The following is a 19,829-nucleotide window of genomic DNA, read 5'->3' on the forward strand; positions in this document are numbered from 1 at the left end:
GCAGCTGCATCATACTTCTTTTGGGAATATTTGTATGTATCAGTACTTTCTCTTTCAGTTTCATTTCAGAATGACTTGTTGAAGATACCCATACTTTGTGAAGCTGGAGGTTTATGGTATTGTTGTGGTGACGGCGGTGAATTAATGCTCCTGTTTTAACTGTTGTGATTATCTGTGCTGAGACATTCAGGGTCAGACAATCATCATGAAGATTGCTATGGATGAACTAGTGAAGCGGCTTGGGAACCCAGGCAAGTGTCAGCTGTTCCTGTATGTGCTGTTAGGCCTGAACTACTTCCCTGTTGTCACCAACCATCTTCTTATGGCTGTTTTGGGGTCGAAAATTCCTTTCCACTGTGATGAAGACAGGAGTAATGGGTATTCCATGGCCAACATCACTAGCCAATCACAGAACACGTGTGAGGTGCCCAGCAAAGGCACACACAATGGAACGACCAATCAAACACAGGATTGTACAACTGGGTGGGTGTATGATACATCTGAAGTCACCATTGTAACAGAGGTATGTCGAAATTCGAAATTTTAAGCAACTTTTCAGCTTCGTGTAGCTAGAAACACACAAGTTAAGAAAAGGTTGAAGGATGAAAGAAATAAAATTACTATGTTTGATTCAAGGAATCAGGGTCATTACCATTCAGAATTTTACATGGATTATCAAAAATTTCCTGGTGTGCTTAAGTTTAAATTCTTGATCTGAAAATTATCACAAAATTTAACCATCACTACATAATGCATGTGCTCTATTTTGGTGGTACATCTAACTATGTGACTACATTTCTCAGCAGTAATGGATAATTGTATTTCCATTTTTTTTATTGGCAGCTTTCGATGCAAAATTTGTTTTGACAATGGAATGTATATTTTTGGTTCCCATTCCAGGATCTTTCAGGATTGTAAAATATGTCCAGTACATATGAGCAGTTCAAGTAGATGAAAGAGTAACACATCTACATGCGCACCTCTACTTGTTTCAAACATCCACCTTTTAACATGTGATTAGAAGGCCACAGACCCCCATTAATTTTCCCCGTCCAACAATGTTAACGTTTAGCACTGTAGCTCAGTTCCAAACATTCCCTGGCCAATAAGCTTTGGTGCATACCTGACCCAGCCGGTTAGAAAGAAGCCATAAAAATCTTGACATAGGTTAACCATCAAAATCTGGACCTTTCCATGCTAGCAGCTGGGAGGCATGCCTAGCAACGCCAAGGGGACGTCACTCGCAGCCTCATCACTCCCTGCCTCATCACTCCCTGCCTCATCACTCACTCACACCTTGTGTCCTCTCGCCCAGAATTTCAAACTTTCATCAATAAAGCTCATACTTCTTCAAAGTTTAGACAGTTTCCAGCATTTTAATACCAAGCATGCACCTGTACACCAAAAATGGCCGCCTGGGAGCAAAAAAAGACTTTATACCCTAAATACACAGAATTACATTCATCCCTACAGAAAAACAGAAGTTGTAATGGGGGTCTGTGTGCAGAAAGTCACAGTTACAATTGTGTTCCCCCCCCCCCCCCCAAAGATTGTTGTTGCACACATCTTTCTGTCCACTCAAACAGTCTTGATTGTGTAATTATTTTATGAGAATGGTTGTAGCTCACTAGCTCACTTGGATAAAGTGCGCAAACCAGCCTTAGTCATGCAAGTTTTGCAATATTTGGCGTGTGATATATGTTCTCTGAATATTCATGTTTTTTTTTCTGTTCTCAGTGGGACCTGGTCTGTCAGCACAAGCACCTAGTGTCTCTCTCCACCACGGTATACTTCTGCGGGGTCATGCTTGGGGGTCTCATCTTCGGCTTCCTCTCGGATTACTTTGGGAGGAAACCATTCATCCTCTTCACGCTCTACAGCAATTTCGCTGTGGGAATCGGAATGTTTTTTGTGCCAAGTTATGCAGTATTTACAAGTCTTCGCTTTGTACAAGGAGCCTTAATGCAGGTAGTTTGTTTTTCTGGCTGTGGTGATTTTTCATTGTCAATCTGGATCAAATCATATGTCAATTTATTATATTTGTGTGGGAGCCTCCGTGGCTGAAGTAGTTAGCACGTCAGTGCGGCGCAATGACTCAGGAGCCTCTCACCAATGCGATTGCTGTGAGTTCATGCTGGCTTCCTCTCCAGCCGTGAGTGGGAAGGTCTGCGAGCAACCTGCAGATGGTTGTGGGTTTCCCCTGGGCTCTGTTCGGTTTCCTCCCACCAGAAATGCTGGCCATCGTCGTATGAGTGAAATATTCTCGAGTATGGCGTAAAGCGCCGATCAAATAAATAAATAAGTAAATATATTTGTGTGATTGTTGTTTACCAGCCATTCTGAAGTAGTTTTGTCAGTTTCATGGGTGGAGGAAAGGAGAGATCATGTTATACCACCATCGTATGACAAAGTCTATATACTGGCTCTGATAGCACAGTTGGTAGAGCGTACTCTTTGGGAGCAGTAGATCCAGAGTCAATCCTGGGTCGAGTCACACCTAAGACTTTACAAGAGGAAGTTGTAACTTCGTGTTCAGCATGAGGGGGACAGTGCAACGACTGGTTGACCTGTATCAGTATAATGGCTCGGGCGGGTGGCTTACTTGCCTTTGGTAAGTCGTCTCATTGAAGCAGCACTAGATGAAAGAGTGGTGGAAATCCGTCCTGCAACAAGGAGGTACATTACATGCCCTCTAAGAATTCCTTCGTCGTCATATGACTGAAAAATTGTTAAGTACGATGTTAAACCCCAAGCACACACTCGCTATACCTCCACCTATGATAGAAAGCCTGACTCCCGTGATGTAAGGAAAAGGACTTGAGTATTGGCTTTAACCACAAATCAAACTAGAACTGCATGCAGTCTGTACTCACAGCCTTTAGCGTCCGACTTTCTAAAACTTTCCACTTTCTCCACCACAGACCGTTCAGATCTATCAGTTTTATTTTCTTCTGAAAAGACCTCATGTTTGTCTAATACAAGCAAAAACATAGGCATAATCTACATTAGACAATTAACTCTTAGAACACATGAATTGCATTTACTGTGTCAAAACCAAATCTCGTATTTTCAATGGAAACAAAACTATTTCAACAATACCTGGCATCACAATCTCCCACAAATAAACCATAGTGTCCATACTTAAATCAGAATGAATTTTATAAGAATGGTAAGGAGTAGACTGGACTTGAACCCCAGGCTGATAGGACTGATAGCCTGGTGCCTAATAATTTCATGGTAATTTAAGAAAAAAGGAGAACAGAGATTGGCAGGTATGAACTGGATATGAACAGGTGACTGCTAGGGGATGATTTTCATCGGGGCTATGGTGAAAGGCAATGAAAAGAAGAAAACAAACACTGCTGTCAACTAGCAGTGCTGGGTCAGATGTATGGAGAGATTGTTCCTTTGATCTGCTGCACCTGTCGCCAAACCACAATTAGAATACATGCCCTGTAGCCAGCACTCTACAGTGAACGCGTTTCATGCAGTCTCGCAGGAAGTATTTCCGGAGGGTTGGGGGTGGCGGTTTGGGTCATACTTCATATTTTTTATGGTTTTTTGATCATAAGCTGAAAAAGATACCACGTACAAAAATAATTCTTAGATTTGTAATGATTTAAGCATTTTAAGCATTTTCTAAACTTGACCTACTTTTTAGCTAATTTCATTGGTCAGTTACAGCATAACTTGCATACCAAACAGAATGTATTTTTACAATATAGGTACAACGATCCACCTAAAACTTGCAAGTGAAATTTCATCTAAAGATCATTAGCCATTTTACGGTAAAAGATGATTTAAGCTTGTCAATAAAATTCAAAATGGCTGCTAAATCATGTGACAAGCCAAACAGCACAAAACGTCAAAAGCTGCTTTATATGTTCATTGTTAAAAATGCCAGGGTTGTTTTTTCTACCTTTACCTCTTTTGGAGCTATTGCAATTTTATGTGCTGACTATGAATAAAAATGACAAGTTTTTAAACACATTTTAACGGCAGAACTGTCACAGGGAGCCCCGCGGCCCTACCAGTCAGAAATATAGTTGATCTATCTACTGACCAATTTTCAACTTCATTGCTATCTTGTTTTTTTAATATTCCACCATCATGTGAATAAAACGACCAATAGCGAGCTTCCACATTTCTCGACCAGTTTGCATAAAATTTAAATCCTGAAACACCCATTAGTCTTCTACATGTATATCAATGTTCGATGCTATCGGATCAGCGGTTGTGGAAAACGATTTCCATACTTCTCCAATATGAGTCACAGGTACAGTTTTATACTTTAGCAGGTGGCTCAAGGGATGCGGTAATGCACATGTGTAGAAAGTTAACATCTGTGACACACATTTTTCTCGCAAAACAAAAAAAAAAAACAGTTATCAGAGAAGAAGAAAAATAATCTGAGCAAGAACGAAGCTTGGAAGCCTAATAAATATATAAAGAAATAAATAATATTTTCATGTAGTAAGAATAAGTAATGAAGTGTACCTGAAATTTGAATTAATACAAAAATTTGCCTTTTTATATATGTCTGTTTTCCTAAATGGAGCTTAATTTTGTATCATAATTTTTCCTATTGTCTTTTCACAGGGCCTGCAGACCACATCATACGCCATGGTCATGGAGTTATTTAGCCCTGCTCATCGTGCGTATGTCGGTGCAGCTTTGGAGCTCTTCTGGGGGTGTTCTTATATCATCTTAGCTTTAATCTGGTACCTGATTCAGGACTGGAGATACATACAGCTGGCCATCACCCTACCCTCAGCACTCACCATCACCTACATATGGTAAGTCAGAGTTGTACTGGGGCTGTAGTTACATGATCTTAACTTGGATCTGGTAGCTGATCCAGGACTGGAGATACATACAGCTGGCCATCACCCTACCCTCAGCACTCACCATCACCTACATATGGTAAGTCAGAGTTGTACTGGGGCTGTAGTTACATGATCTTAACTTGTATCTGGTAGCTGATCCAGGACTGGAGATACATACAGCTGGCCATCACCCTACCCTCAGCACTCACCATCACCTACATATGGTAAGTCAGAGTTGTACTGGGGCTGTAGTTACATGATCTTAACTTGTATCTGGTAGCTGATCCAGGACTGGAGATACATACAGCTGGCCATCACCCTACCCTCAGCACTCACCATCACCTACATATGGTAAGTCAGAGTTGTACTGGGGCTGTAGTTACATGATCTTAACTTGGATCTGGTAGCTGATCCAGGACTGGAGATACATACAGCTGGATATAACGCTACCTTCAGCACTCACCATAGCCTATATATGGTTAGCAATGTTCTGTTCAGCTAAATGCCTCCAACGATTCAACCCATGTGCACTCACTCTTAAGTCTGTTGTAACGCCCATCCATTGGCATGTACCAGGATATGTCGTCCACAGACTTCTCACCCCACAGGTAAATCTTTTTGACATCTGTTACCCATACACTATCACACACCTGAAAATATGGCCAGCTATCATCCATACATGAGCATTGATCAGATGGTGGTTTCTCACTTCTCAGTGACATGCTGTTCATGGTTTAGTGGCAAGAGGTTTGTCTTTCAGTAACACTGACACACAAGGTGTGGGATCAGACCTGGTCTTGAACATGAAATTTGTGGATTTCCTGCTTGCATTGTTTGTTGGGCCTTAGGGACAAAAAGTGATTTAACACTGGTTGAACACCACTTGTCTTCCACCAAAATGGTGTGCATATATTTGTAATATGGTTTGAATTTGCCAATGACTGTTAGTTATTTCGCCTTTTTTTTCAAGTAATGTGTTTTACTTGATTCTGACGATTCATCACCTATAACTGCAGACACTAAAGAATTTTTTTTGTGAAGTTTCATTAAATTCTTGTCAGGAAAACTTAGGCATCAAAAGTATCATTTCAAGATCTGTGTGCGAGCTTCTGGAAGTGTGTTTTTACAAACCAAGGTGAAATAAAGTATTTGCCGTAGATTGGTGGTGTACTACCTTGGGCAGTCTTGAGCATTTCCTGCACCCATAAGGGTGATGGCCATTGTTTCAGTGATTATGTAACAGTTAAGTATATAAATTTTTATTCGCAATTTATCATGATTTTATCACTTTTATCAGGTTATTGCCCGAGTCGTTCAGATGGCTTCTGCTGAAGAACAAATTCCAGGCAGCAGACAATGTGATCAACAGGATAGTCAAGTGGAACAAGATCCCTTACCCCGAGGATTCTGTGACCCTGGTGAAGTCACAGATCAAGGCCATGTCAGACAATCACACAGTCAGCTACACCGTCGTGGACCTGTTTAAGACACCGGTCATTAGAAGGCGGTCACTTATCCTCTTTTATAATTGGTGAGCTCATGTCGTACAGGTGAAGGTTCACAGAGCTATACCTAGAAGACAAAAACGCAGGTTCGGATGTCATACTTCAGGGTGACATTGTGACCGTGCATGAAGAAGTGGTAACTCATAAGTCATACTGTCTGAGAGCTTTTGAGCCTCCGTGGCTCAGTTGGTTAGTGTGCTAGTGCAGCATAATGATCCAGGAGTCTCTCACAAATGCGGTCGCTATGAGTTCAAGTCCAACTCATGCTGGCTTCCTCTCCGGCTGTACATAGGGAGGTCTGGCAGCAATCTGCGGATGGTCTTGGGTTCGCCCAGGGCTCGTCCCGGTTTCCACCCACCACAATGCCGCCATCGTCTAAGTGAAATATTCTTGAGTATGGCGTAAAACACCAATCAAGTAAATAAATAAATAAATCAATTTATTGTTGGTATGAATACAAGTTGATTAGTTTTAGCGCCCAGTGGTTATGGGGCCCAAAAGTTGAGTGGTACTAAAAAAATGGCTCTTACATGTAGATATGGCCCTGGTTCAAGAGGGTCTGCAGGTGCATACGTGTACATACATGCACCAGTGCGCCTACATATTTGTCTGAGAGCTCATTATGCTTGTAGAAAATGTTGTTATAGTGTAAATTTGCCTTTGATTTACACACGTGCATCACAAAGTTATCGAGAATGTAGTTTATCAAAGGCCATGGCATTGATCTACATCTATGTAGATTTCTGAATTTTCCCTGTACAGATTTGTCCAAAATGTTAGTTGGTGCATGTAGATATTTTATTTTAGATTATGTAGCCAGGTGCACTGCAGAGGTAACTTTTTGCCTTAAAAGCAAAGAACACATTTATGCAGCATGTTAATTGAATGAAACAGCTATGCTTAAGGTTAAATGAAATACCTCTAGTTTCTGCCAGTAGTGCTGGTTATTTGAGCTTTTAACAGATAATCATCAAAGGCTTAGAAGTCACCTTCAGGCTGGCATTGTAACAGATTACATATACGACACCGTGCTTAGCTGTGCTGAGTAACTAATCAGGGCAAGCCGTTCCAGATACATTTTGGAAGTCTACAGCCACGCATGTAGGCGTGATGTGGCCCTCTGGCAGATCCCAAACTCTTCCTGTTTAAATTTGAATTTCATAGACCTTAAAATCCCTGATAATAACAATATACACATGCATTTAGCTGAGACTGGAATTACTTTTAGAAAGTGACCATGTTTAAAACAGTTTCTTTTTGTAAAAAAAAAAAAAACAAAATAAAATTCCATACATTTTGTATGGCTCTTTCATTTAAGGTATAGGTTGTGAAAATGTGTTTTTTTTCTTTAAAATTAGGCCACTAGGTTTTTGTAATTCATGAAAATCATAAAATGAAGTTGTTGCTGTCAGACACAGTATTGAACACTTTGTCCAAAACAATTTCATCACTTTGTTAGGGGTAGTAAGAATGGTGGTCTTCTGTCCGTGTGACAATCATTTGTTGTAATTTTATACAGCTAAGGCTATATGTACCAACCCAAGTGTTACGTTGTGACACTCAGATCTTGTAGGACCCACATATGTGGGAACAGTTGCACAGATTTTGGATATTACTGATGTGGAGTGAGTTCCTGCATATTTCTCAGTTTGATAAGTTACAAGCGGAAAGCTTTGAAACTGACCGGTGCTGTAGCAGAATCCTTCAGATCGAGAACTTAGCCTCGGATTTGCACAAAAACCTATTTTTGGTGCAAATTTACAGAACCAGCAATAGGACAATTTCTTAAGCCCTTTTGCATGCTATTGATGTGGTGTACGTTTTTGTGTAATTGACTGCTACATTTACTGCCAGAAAGTTGTTCAAACTGTCAGATTTTGTAGTATAAACTTGCAGCATGTGTATGGCACCTTGATTCAAATGACACAAAAGGCTAAGGTTTGTTCTTTTGCTAGCTCACAGATTTTGCATTCCATTCTTGTGCCTACAACTCACACTGATGGACTGCTTTGTATTTTATTTACATTTGTAACCTTTCATTTTGGTTTGCAGGTTTGCCACAGCTTTGGGTTACTATGGCCTGTCTCTCAGTTTTACGCAGCTGGCCGGCAATAAATTCCTCATCTTCTTCATCAGTGGAGTCGTGGAACTGCCAGCTTACATGGCGTCCATTTATATTCTCAACAGGTAAGATTATCATTGCAGGTAAGATTGTCAGACCAGATACATGTAAGATTGTCATCACAGGTACAGGTGAGATTGTTATCACTGGTAAGATTGTCATCACAGGTACAGGTGAGGTTGTTTTCACTGGTAAGATTGTCATCACAGGTACAGGTGAGATTGTTAGCACTAGTATGATTGTCATCACAGGTACAGATGAGATTGTTATCACTGGTATGATTGTCATCACAGGTACAGGTGAGATTGTTATGACTGGTATGAATGTCATCACAGGTACAGATGAGATAGTTATCACTGGTAAGATTGTCATCACAGGTACAGATGAGATTGTTAGCACTGGTATGATTGTCATCACAGGTACAGGTGAGATTGTTATGACTGGTAAGATTGTCATCACAGGTACAGGTGAGATTGTTATGACTGGTATGATTATCATCACAGGTACAGGTGAGATTGTTATCACTGGTATGAATGTCATCACAGGTACAGATGAGATAGTTATCACTGGTAAAATTGTCATCACAGGTGCAGATGAGATAGTTATCACTGGTATGATTGTCATCACAGGTACAGGTGAGATTGTTATCACTGGTAAGATTGTCATCACAGGTACAGGTGAGATTGTTAGCACTGGTAAGATTGTCATCACAGGTACAGATGAGATTGTTATCACTGGTAAGATTGTCATCACAGGTACAGGTGAGATTGTTAGCACTAGTATGATTGTCATCACAGGTACAGATGAGATTGTTATCACTGGTATGATTGTCATCACAGGTACAGGTGAGATTGTTATCACTGGTATGAATGTCATCACAGGTACAGATGAGATAGTTATCACTGGTAAGATTGTCATCACAGGTACAGATGAGATTGTTAGCACTGGTATGATTGTCATCACAGGTACAGGTGAGATTGTTATGACTGGTAAGATTGTCATCACAGGTACAGGTGAGATTGTTAGCACTGGTATGATTGTCATCACAGGTACAGGTGAGATTGTTAGCACTGGTAAGATTGTCATCACAGGTGCAGATGAGATAGTTATCACTGGTATGATTGTCATCACAGGTACAGGTGAGATTGTTATCACTGGTAAGATTGTCGTCACAGATACAGGTGAGATTGTTATCACTGGTATGATTGTCATCACAGGTACAGATGAGATTGTTATCACTGGTATGATTGTCATCACAGGTACAGATGAGATAGTTATCACTGGTATGATTGTCATCACAGGTTCAGGTGAGATTGTTATGACTGGTATGATTGTCATCACAGGTACAGGTGAGATTGTTATGACTGGTATGATTGTCATCACAGGTACAGATGAGATAGTTATCACTGGTATGATTGTCATCACAGGTACAGTCAATGAACATATGACTTGACTGCACTGGGATTCCTTATTTGGAGAAGTAAGATGACCTGTAAAATGTCAATGTCACAGTCTCAGTGAATGTTCTAGTGTGAGTTCACTTTTAGGATGCATTAGCAAGGAAGTTGATGAAAACCCAAGTTAATCAAATACATGTACACACTGTACATGCACATTTGGAGGTTTTGGAATCTAATATTGACATGTTAATGATATTGACATGATAATGATATTGACTTGTTAATGATATTGATTTCTGTCTACTCTCTGGAGAGACAGCAATTTAGCTGAATGGGGATCTTTAATCTAAATCTAAATCTAAAGAATTCTTAAGTGTTTTTTTTTTTATTTTTGTTCTTGGTTTCTTTATATTTCTGTACTGACATACATGTAGTATTTTCTAAAATAAATCTGAACAGTGATTTGTCCTGTCAGTTGTCTAATCTGTCAGTGTTTTCCTCCTCACCCAGGTTTGGTCGTAGAAAGCCAATGGCAGGATTCTTCATCCTCTGTGGTATCACTTGTATTGGGGCTGGTATGATCCACAGTAAAGGTAAGACATCTACATAACATTGTTTGTTTAATCTGATTAGGTCATACCAAAGACTTTGAAAATGGTACTTGTTGTTGTGGCCTTGCTACGTGCTTAGCACTGAGAGGTTAGAGTAAGGACACAGGACTGGTTGGCCCGGGTTTCAGTGTTATGTAACTGGGTGGGGTGTCATATCTGGTGTCTTTGTCAGGATACTTCAGTGACGTCATCAGTTTAGTGGCATGGACTCGCCCGCCACAAGAAGACACAGTATATGTGCAAAACACCAAAGGGCTCCTCGTCATCATATCATTTTGACTGAAAAATTGTTAACATCTATGAAGGGCATTTAGAAGTTGAGTGGGATAACATAACGAGATGTATGGATAACAAGTTCTGTTTATTTGGAAGCAACATTTCAGTATAGCTACTAATACAGTTATCAAGCAATGCTATTAGTATCTATACCGAACTATCGCTTCCAAATAAACAGAAGTTGTTATCCATATATCTCGTTATGAAAAATTAAGTATGGGGTAAAACCTCAAGCATTTATACATATATGTTATCATTTTATGTGAGGTGACAAAACTGAGTATTACAAGTGTTACAGCTGCAATGCTGTCATGAACACTGCAGTAGTGTACGGCAGCTGCATGGTTTTATTTGACAGCTGTACAGTACTAGGAGCATAGTAACTAATACTTGTAATTATCACACAGCACAGAACAGATGTAATCCACACAGCACCGTGCAACAGCCGCAAAGTGACATGTAGTTACCGCACAGAACCGTGCAACTGGTGTGCATTGTAATGAGATCTGGCTGTGTTCGTACAAGGGAGATAACACTGGGGGCTATGGTTTGTGTTGATATTACGACACTTATACGTCCGCTTTACAGTAATAAATTACTCCATGTTTTGATTGTGTCCTTACATGCATTACCACAGGGACTGTTACTAGCGCAATAATCTAATTAATCTTACCAACTTCAGTTCTGTAAGTATGTGCTTTAAGGAATTACTGAAATAATACGACCTTTGTGACCTTCCCATAGAGCACATGTATGAAATGCATACCATTTCCAACTGAATTAAAATTCAGTCTGCAGTTCCAAGTGTAAGTCTAGATAGGCATCTCCTCTAGTTTATATATATTTACTTACCTGAATTATTTGTATCTCGAAGTTTATTTGTCTGTTTATGCTCAGACGCTAGCCTCCAGAACCTGTCCCTGGCCTTGTCTCTCATCGGGAAGTTCAGCACTGCTGGCCTCTTCAGTGTTGTGTTCCTGTACACAGCAGAGCTGTACCCAACAGTAATCAGGTGAGCTATCTCCATTTTGTGTGTCTGTGTGACAGCACAGTTGTATTTTTGTACTCAACATAGCTGTAGGCCTCCGTGGCTCAGTCGGTTAGCGCGCTAGCGCAGCGTAATGACCCAGGAGTCTCTCACCAATGCGGTCGCTGTGAGTTCAAGTCCAGCTCATGCTGGCTTCCTCTCCGGCCGTAAGTGGGAAGGTCTGCAAGCACCCTGCGGATGATCGTGGGTTTCCCCCAGGGTGTGCCCGGCTTCCACCCACCATAATGCTGGCCGCTGTCGTATAAGTGAAATATTCTTGAGAACGGCGTAAAACACCAATCAAATAAATAAATCAACATAGCTGTATCCAACGGGTGAGTTACCTCCCTTGAGTATGTCCCGGCAACAGTCAAGTTGTGTTCCCATTGGTGGAAACACTGTATCGAGCAGTCATCTCCCTTTGATATGTTTATGTCAAAGGCCAGGTATGTTCACTGTCACAAAGAGCACTCTTTGTGTACTAAAGAGCAGTGTGTTTGGTGATATTTAGATATCGTCTTTCACGTAAAGTTTAGCCGATAATTTCTGGCGCAAAGTTTAGCCAAATTGAGTTGCATGTAGAGATAACAGGGGAGAGTGATCAGTCCAGTGGAGTGCTACGTGGGGTGAACTTCCCAAGCATGGACTGAGAGCGTGGTGTTTATACACGCAATGCTGTGTAATTGTGGATGTGTCAACAAAAAGTATGCTTTTTAGGAACTGAAAAAAATGTCAATACAGTTGTGTTTTGTTTTTCTTTCTCTTGAATTTAACTAATGAAAATGTTTAGTGAAATTCGATAAACCTGGCATTGTTGTGGCCAGCAGGCCTATCAACTGGTAGTGGTGACAGGAAAACACAGATCTGATTACAGTATGCAGATGTGACTGACACATGTAAGCCTGACAAAACATGTCACTTTATTCATGTTTGTCCATGATAACCAGAATAAAGCTCAAACCACTTAAAATTATTCACTTTATGTATTTTTTAATAACATGATGCAACCAGTAAATCACATAATACAGTCCAGGTAAATCATGCTGACCACCATACTTCGCTATGCTTAAATTAGGCTTTCCCTTATAGAGCGCACAGTCTTTTACAAGACGTCTCTAATTAGCTTAGAAACCTGTTGATGGCCCTGGATTCCCCCAGCCCAGTTTCCTACCATCATAATGCAGGCTGCCGTTGTATAAGTAAAATATTCTTGAGTACGGCGTAAAACACGAATGAAATAAATAAATAACTTAGATTTATGTGAATAAGATTGACATATATCCCAGTCACTGCCTGTTGTCTATCAGAGGTATCTCCCAGTCACTGCCTGTTGTCTATCAGAGCTATCTCCCAGTCACTGCCCATTGTCTATCAGAGGTATCTCCCAGTCAATGCCCATTGTCTATCAGAGGTATCTCCCAGTCACTGCCCATTGTCGATCAGAGGTATCTCCCAGTAAATGCCCATTGTCTATCAGAGGTATCTCCCAGTCACTGCCCGTTGCCTATCAAAGATATCTCCCAGTCAGTGCCTGTTGTCTATGAGAGCTATCTCCCAATCACTGCCCATTGTCTATCAGAGCTATCTCTCAGTCACTGCTCGTTGTCTTCTGGCTCTTACAAGCTTGACTTCTATTTCCCAGAGTAAGGTTTATTCCGGAAAATACATACTCAGATCATCATTTCCGAGTAGTGGAGGTTATGTGCAGGTGATTGTGCCGGCAGACGATTAAAAACCAAGCAATCTGAGAGATCTCGGCAAGCATGTGTCCGACACTAATGTGCCCCCTACGTACAGCCGTGGCGTGTCTGTCGTGTCCGTTGGCTATGTCACATCGAGTAGTGAGTTGCTTATTTTCTTCTGGTAAAGGCAGTCCGATACTGGTGATATCTACGAACAGATTAGGGAAATTGATAAGTCCGTCTCTATATGTATGTACTATAACTGTCCTCTGTATTTACGGGTAACCATCAGGATATGTCACTATGCTGCATGGTGATGCATATACCATAGTAAACAGGTGTTTTGCAGTCTTGAAGAAACACATTAACTAATTTCCTGAAACAGGGTAGAATCAGTCACAGTGCGAAAGAAGCTAAATGAAAACGAGGTAATTGACCAGAACAAAAGTAAAAGCACTGCTCAGTGAGTCGAGGTATCTTTGTTCACTGAATGCATTGTTTATGATAACGAAGTATTATCTGTCATTAGTATGGGAGATATGTGCACATGAGCAGTTCATCTCCTGTACCGTGAACCTGAAACCCAGCCAAAAACGCAATTTCCAGAATGAATTCGTTCTTAGAATAACATTTATTGAGTTACTACCATGTGACACTGAGCTCTAGTGGTCGTATTTTTCAACTATAATCTGCAGCTCCATTTTTTTTAGTCTTACATGCAATCCGATTAAATAACCTGATCGCTTGTCGCTAAATCAGAATGTTTGGCGGCCACTTCGAATGACCTACAGTAATCCTTATTACTCACTCGCATGAAAACAACGTGATCAGATAAGCGACAAAATCCCATTCAGATTTCCAATAAGAAACTAACTATAGCATCAGTCGAAGTCGGGAGATCCCGGGGAACCAGCCCGGCTCGGGTCAGGGTAAAGACTTTAAAAATAGGACTTGCTGCTGCCTTGCTTGGCGCTCAGCAGTGAGCGGTTAGAGCAAGGATACATGACTGGTTGGCCCGGTGTCAGGATAGTGTGACTGGGTGGGGTGTCATGTCTGTTGTCTTTGGCATGATACTTCAGAAGTGGCAACACTTTTGGGGCATAGACTAACCTAATGACTCCTTGTTGTCATATAACTGAAAAATTGTCAAGTACGACGTTAAACCCCAAGCATACATGCATACATACATACCACGACATCAGTTCTAGCTACTCGTGGCACTTATCGGCGATACCCTCTGAATTAGAAACAGGCGGTAGCTCAACTTGCTAGTCCTCATTCGCTTATCTTTGCGTCCAAACAGTTAAGGATACCGACAACGTCAGTCGTGAATTGTCGAAAGAAACTGGAGTCTGGTACTGTTCAGGATGGGAAAGGTAACATCAGACTGTCCGTGTCTTATCCTGATCGCATTGACATGCAGATCAGAGACTAAGCGGTGTGGCAACGGAGCAACAATCTACCAGTATCTAGAGCTGCAGTTATGGATTACGCCCGGAAAGCTCCGGACAGTCCCGACTTCAAGGCGTCCGATGACTGGTTGCGCCACTTCCTCTGTAGGCACAACCTTACCCAGATGACGAGGATGAGTGTGGCCCAACAAGTGCCTGATGACATGGAGGCGAGAATATGGATTTTCCAAACTTACATCCGAGAGCGGAGGATGAATGGAGAATTTGACGATGAATGCATCATCAACACGGACGAGACTGTCGTCTTCTTCGACTCACGACCAAACACAACTCATGCCCAGAAGGGGAAGAAGACCGTCATCATCAGCTGAAAAACGTCACCTTACCGTTGTGTTTGCCACAACACCTAAGGGTATAACCTTTAGCCTCTGGTCATCTTCAGAGGTAGGCATATGCTTTTTACTTTTCTGCTCTCTTTCCATGATATTTTTCAGTCACCACCAGGAAAAAGTCATTGCACATTAACTTAATTTTCTTTTTGTATTTTGAAAGGGAAGAGTTGGCTATCGGACATTGCATCAGTGCTGGGAAATAATGGGTGCAGGATAAGGGTGGATGTCGGAAGGTTTTAATGGTGAAGTGGATCAGAACAGTCTTGGCCCTCGTTCACGTGAGGAAGGAGAAGTCTTCTGATCATGGATTCCTTTGCCGCCCACATTAACGCCTCCCCCCTCACACCCCACCTTTGATTTGATTTGGAGATCAAATTATTACCTAGCCATATGTTAAAATACAAGATATATATATGCATTTTAGGTGTTATCATGCCACAAGTATGTATATTTTTTCCCACAAATACAACCGTTGGATCTTTCAATCAACAAACCATTTAAAGACCACCTGAGGCATTCTTAGACAGCTTACATGAGTGAGTTCGACCATACCTGTGCTCACATTCCCACAGCCAGTTGCCAGCTTATTTTGGACGAGGTTGACACGGCTTGGCGGCCGATGGGCCGGAGTCCACACATGGTAGCCAGGTAATTTGACGCATACGGCATCACAGGAGCGTTGGGTAAGGCAGCAGTGGAAGTGGGAAGGAGAGCAGCTGTTCTTCGTGCTGCTCTGCTCGGCTATCAGTTGGTGGATTCACTGCTACTAATGTGAATGCACCCGATCTAGACGATGACACACAGAACCCTTTTCTCTAAATGTTCCAGTCTCAGTGTCTCTTTCATATGTTGCAACTGTGTGGAATTCATTGTATACATACCAGTTTCATTTTTCAATTGAGGAAAATAAAGTGTTGTTAAGTCGATAAATTACAACTCTAAATGTGTTGACTTGATTGATATAGATCTTGCGTCTGATAATGAGCGAATTCGTTATATTTCCACTAGTAAGACAGTGACCTGCATGACCGTAATAATAAAAGCAAGAAATATTTAAAATTATAGAAAAAAAACTTTGTATTTAGTCAGTCTTACGGCAGCTTTGTTTTGTTTTTTTTTTGGCAAAAATCAGTCCTCGTCGTGTTATGACGAATCTTATAATTGAGACCTGTACCTCAACCGATTGGCTTCGTTGTTGCGAACTCCACTTATGACGACAGCGAAAAAAACGAAAGCAGACATGTATGGAATGGAGTGTAGATATGTTGGCTATTTCTATTTGCAAATTAACTTTTAAGACGCATGTGTGTATTTATTTACTTTGGACAAAACTCATACGTCATTAGACCATGTTGTGAAAAACTTGCGCTCTTGTAAACGTAGGCCTGTTTATTACGGGTTTGTCCTGCGCAATCCCGTGAGCACGCTCCTCCAACCCCACCTCGCCTAGCTGTGTCCAGTTAACAAGAATCACAACTAGACACAAGGAATCATGGGATACACATTCTAGAATTATGGGCTAAACTCTACGAGAAATACGGTAACTGAATTGATAAGCAGAAGGCATTGAGTCACTAAAAAAACCCAACTCAAATATAAAACAAACATGTGATCATCACTAAATAAAGAGCTGTTTTAGTTGCAGATAAAGTACTTTTATCATAAATTACATATGTATATGCTGTAATGTCAATAGAAACAATAATGATACTCAAACTGTAAAGCTTTAATTTTGTCATGTTACAGGATTATTATTATTAATTTATTTATTTATTTATTTGATTGGTGTTTCACGCCCTACTCAGGAATATTTCATTTATACGACAATGGCCAGCATTATGGTTGGAGGAAACAGGTCAGTGCCCAAAAGAAACCCACGACCATCCTCAGGTTTATTGTTATTATTGAATATATCTTATTATTAACATAGTGATGTTATGATGTTGTGTTTCAGAAACGTGGGTTGTGGAGCATGTGCCTTCTGGATGAGGGCAGCTGGGGTGGCGGCCCCGCAGATTCTACGACTGGTAAGTATGGATGCATGTATATACATGAAATGTAAGCCTGAGTGAACATAGACGAAGTGCCAGTCAGATCAAGTGTTGGCTTATAACTATAATACCTTTGTACAACGATACACAATTGTTACTAATTGGCAGCTGTAAGAGATAGGCAAGTCCAGCCTAATCTTGAAGTAATCTTGTATGGTTAGGTTTAGTCTGCGTTCACTGAAGTGTGACCAAGGTCAGACTTTGAAGTGTGACCAAGGTAAAACTTTTTTGCTCTTCCATCTCCAAATGTACATAAATTATTCATTCCTGGAAGTACACGAACAGGAGAAAGATATCTAGTTTCACTCATTCCATGAACAAGGTTTAAGCCAAACTTACACAGACAAAGCAACACGAGGTCTCCTAGTCTCGAACCACTTCCTGCTGCTTTGTCCACAGCTTTAGCTCAGGAAATATGTCAGGTACCTGTCAAGGTGGGTTGGTGAATTGGTTTCTTTCTGATTTCCTCTTCCCATATACCTGATTTCTTTTTCCCATATACCTGATTTCTTTCTTATAAGTGAAATATTCTTGAGAAAGGTATAATTCAAATTGTTCCAATTTAACACCGATGTCAATAAACTGAGTTTCTTCTTGTCTGTAATAGGATGCACTGTATTTCAGGGAAAGGCAGATAGTCTAAAGTGCCAGCAGAATTTGTTTTTGAAACATTACAAGTATTAAACTTTAGAGTATGATCACATTTCGCTACACATGTTCATTGTCAAAATAAAATTCACAACGTTTTATCACGGATTTCTGTGATGCCTCCATAGGCAAATTCGTAAGCTGCATTTAGGGATACTGTAAAGAATTGTGTTCATTTCAGCCTTTGGTAAAACTGCTATAATTACCAAATACTTCTACGAGTCAAACAGTGGATCATTCACTTAGTCTGTCCCACTTGTTGAGTCATGACTGGTTTGTGTGTTGTAGGGTTTTGTCACATTCAAGCAGCTTCCTACCATTATATTTGGGGGTGTGGCCCTGGTGGGAGGGGCCTTAACTCTGACCCTCTCTGAGACTCTGAACAAAAAATTACCTGACAAGATCGAGGACGTAGAAGACGTGGCAGACTTAGAGATGGAGGAGGTAAAAGCATCCAGCGAGAGAGGAGACGCTGGGATGCCTCTGAAGGTGTCACCGGACCATGAAGTGGACAGCAATGGCATATGAGAAGAGAGGATAAAGTAGGGACGGAAGAATTGAGGATGGGAGGGGATAGTGTCCGGTAAATGAAAGCCATGCGTGCCATCGCTGAGAGAAGCGAAAAAACTTTTGCATGTCTTGAAAAGAAAAGACCTCTAAAAGCAGTAAGCATCAATCGACATACCACTTAAAACTAGGAACAAATATACTTTCATTTATTTATATTTTTTTTTTTCGATTTTTGTTAAAGGTGTTCAAACATCTGAATTCTAAAGTGGGCTTTATGGACAATAGTATGAGAGTTGAGTAACGCTGATGTCACAGGAAGTTTTCCCAACTCTAATCACGACACAAAATGTTGGAATAACTCTATTTTTTACCCATGAGTAAAACATTACTGAAATAATGTTCCCAAAAATTCCTTCTTTCTGGTGAACACCAGGAAAAAAGTGAAGTGACGTCAGAGATCCTAGATACCGTCAGTATGGCTTATCCAACCCCCTCCATAGTATTCCAATATTTGAATGCCTTTCAATACTCATTCAATACATGAAAGTATTTATGCATAGTCTTCAGTTGTCCGCATGATGAACGTTGCATCATATTTTAGCTTTCTTTTACGTTGAAATGATTTAATAGAAGCTCTTGTCATTGATACTCCCTTAAACTGTTTGCAGGTGGTGCCAGTTTTTTGGTCAATGAAATCCTGTGTATACTCTCAAGGGCTGTATTCATGAGAACAGAAATGGTTCTCAAACATGTTGACACATACCATACACACCATACGGGTAGACACACACCATACATGTAGACACATGCCGTACATGCAGACACACGCCGTTCATGTAGACACACGCCGTACATGTATACACACACCATACATGTAGACACACACTGTACATGTAGACATACACCATACACGTAGACATACACTGTACATGTAGACATACACCATACATGTAGACATACACTGTACATGTAGACACACAGCATACATGTAGACACACACATGCATGTAGACACACAACCATACATGTAGACATACACTGTACATGTGGACACACACACAATGTTTTTCTCTTTCTTTTTGTGCCATCCTCTGGATGGCATGATAGGGCTGCTGATTTTCACAGTTATAAATACACCCATAATTTACAGTAAATCAGTGAGAAAAAGTCACAAGTAAAGAGATCAAAAGTTAAAACCAAAATTTAGTTCATTGTGGTTTTAGGCATTAACATGAAAATGTAGGGATGTACATGTAATCATGAAGAGGTATCAGGGATGTAGGCCTTAGATGTAATCATGAACATATATTAGGATCTACATGTAATGATGAAGATATATTAGAGATGTTCTTGCAATCATGAACATGT

General features: G+C 40.7%; 1 protein-coding gene across 1 annotated transcript; it reads left to right on the forward strand.

The window, feature by feature from the left end:
* The first annotated feature begins 114 nt into the window (after positions 1 to 114).
* LOC135476975 (organic cation transporter protein-like) lies at positions 115 to 19,366 on the forward strand. Its single transcript, XM_064757122.1, has 9 exons — positions 115 to 523; positions 1,738 to 1,968; positions 4,600 to 4,796; positions 6,124 to 6,357; positions 8,384 to 8,518; positions 10,364 to 10,446; positions 11,638 to 11,752; positions 17,208 to 17,280; positions 18,241 to 19,366. Exons 1-9 carry the CDS (start codon positions 206 to 208, stop codon positions 18,478 to 18,480), a joined length of 1,626 nt encoding a protein of 541 aa, XP_064613192.1. The 5' UTR covers positions 115 to 205; the 3' UTR covers positions 18,481 to 19,366.
* The last annotated feature ends 463 nt before the right edge of the window (positions 19,367 to 19,829 follow it).

The sequence above is a fragment of the Liolophura sinensis genome, chromosome 10, assembly GCF_032854445.1.
Source record: "Liolophura sinensis isolate JHLJ2023 chromosome 10, CUHK_Ljap_v2, whole genome shotgun sequence".
Classification (NCBI taxonomy): Eukaryota; Metazoa; Mollusca; class Polyplacophora; order Chitonida; family Chitonidae; genus Liolophura; species Liolophura sinensis.

Excerpts from the sequence above, each read along its gene's own strand:
- LOC135476975 (XM_064757122.1), top strand. The coding sequence starts at position 206 with ATGAAGATTGCTATGGATGAACTAGTGAAGCGGCTTGGGAACCCAGGC. Across the intron at positions 1,969-4,599 it reads TACAAGGAGCCTTAATGCAG|GGCCTGCAGACCACATCATA; the intron begins GTAGTTTGTTTT and ends GTCTTTTCACAG. Across the intron at positions 6,358-8,383 it reads CTTATCCTCTTTTATAATTG|GTTTGCCACAGCTTTGGGTT; the intron begins GTGAGCTCATGT and ends TTTGGTTTGCAG.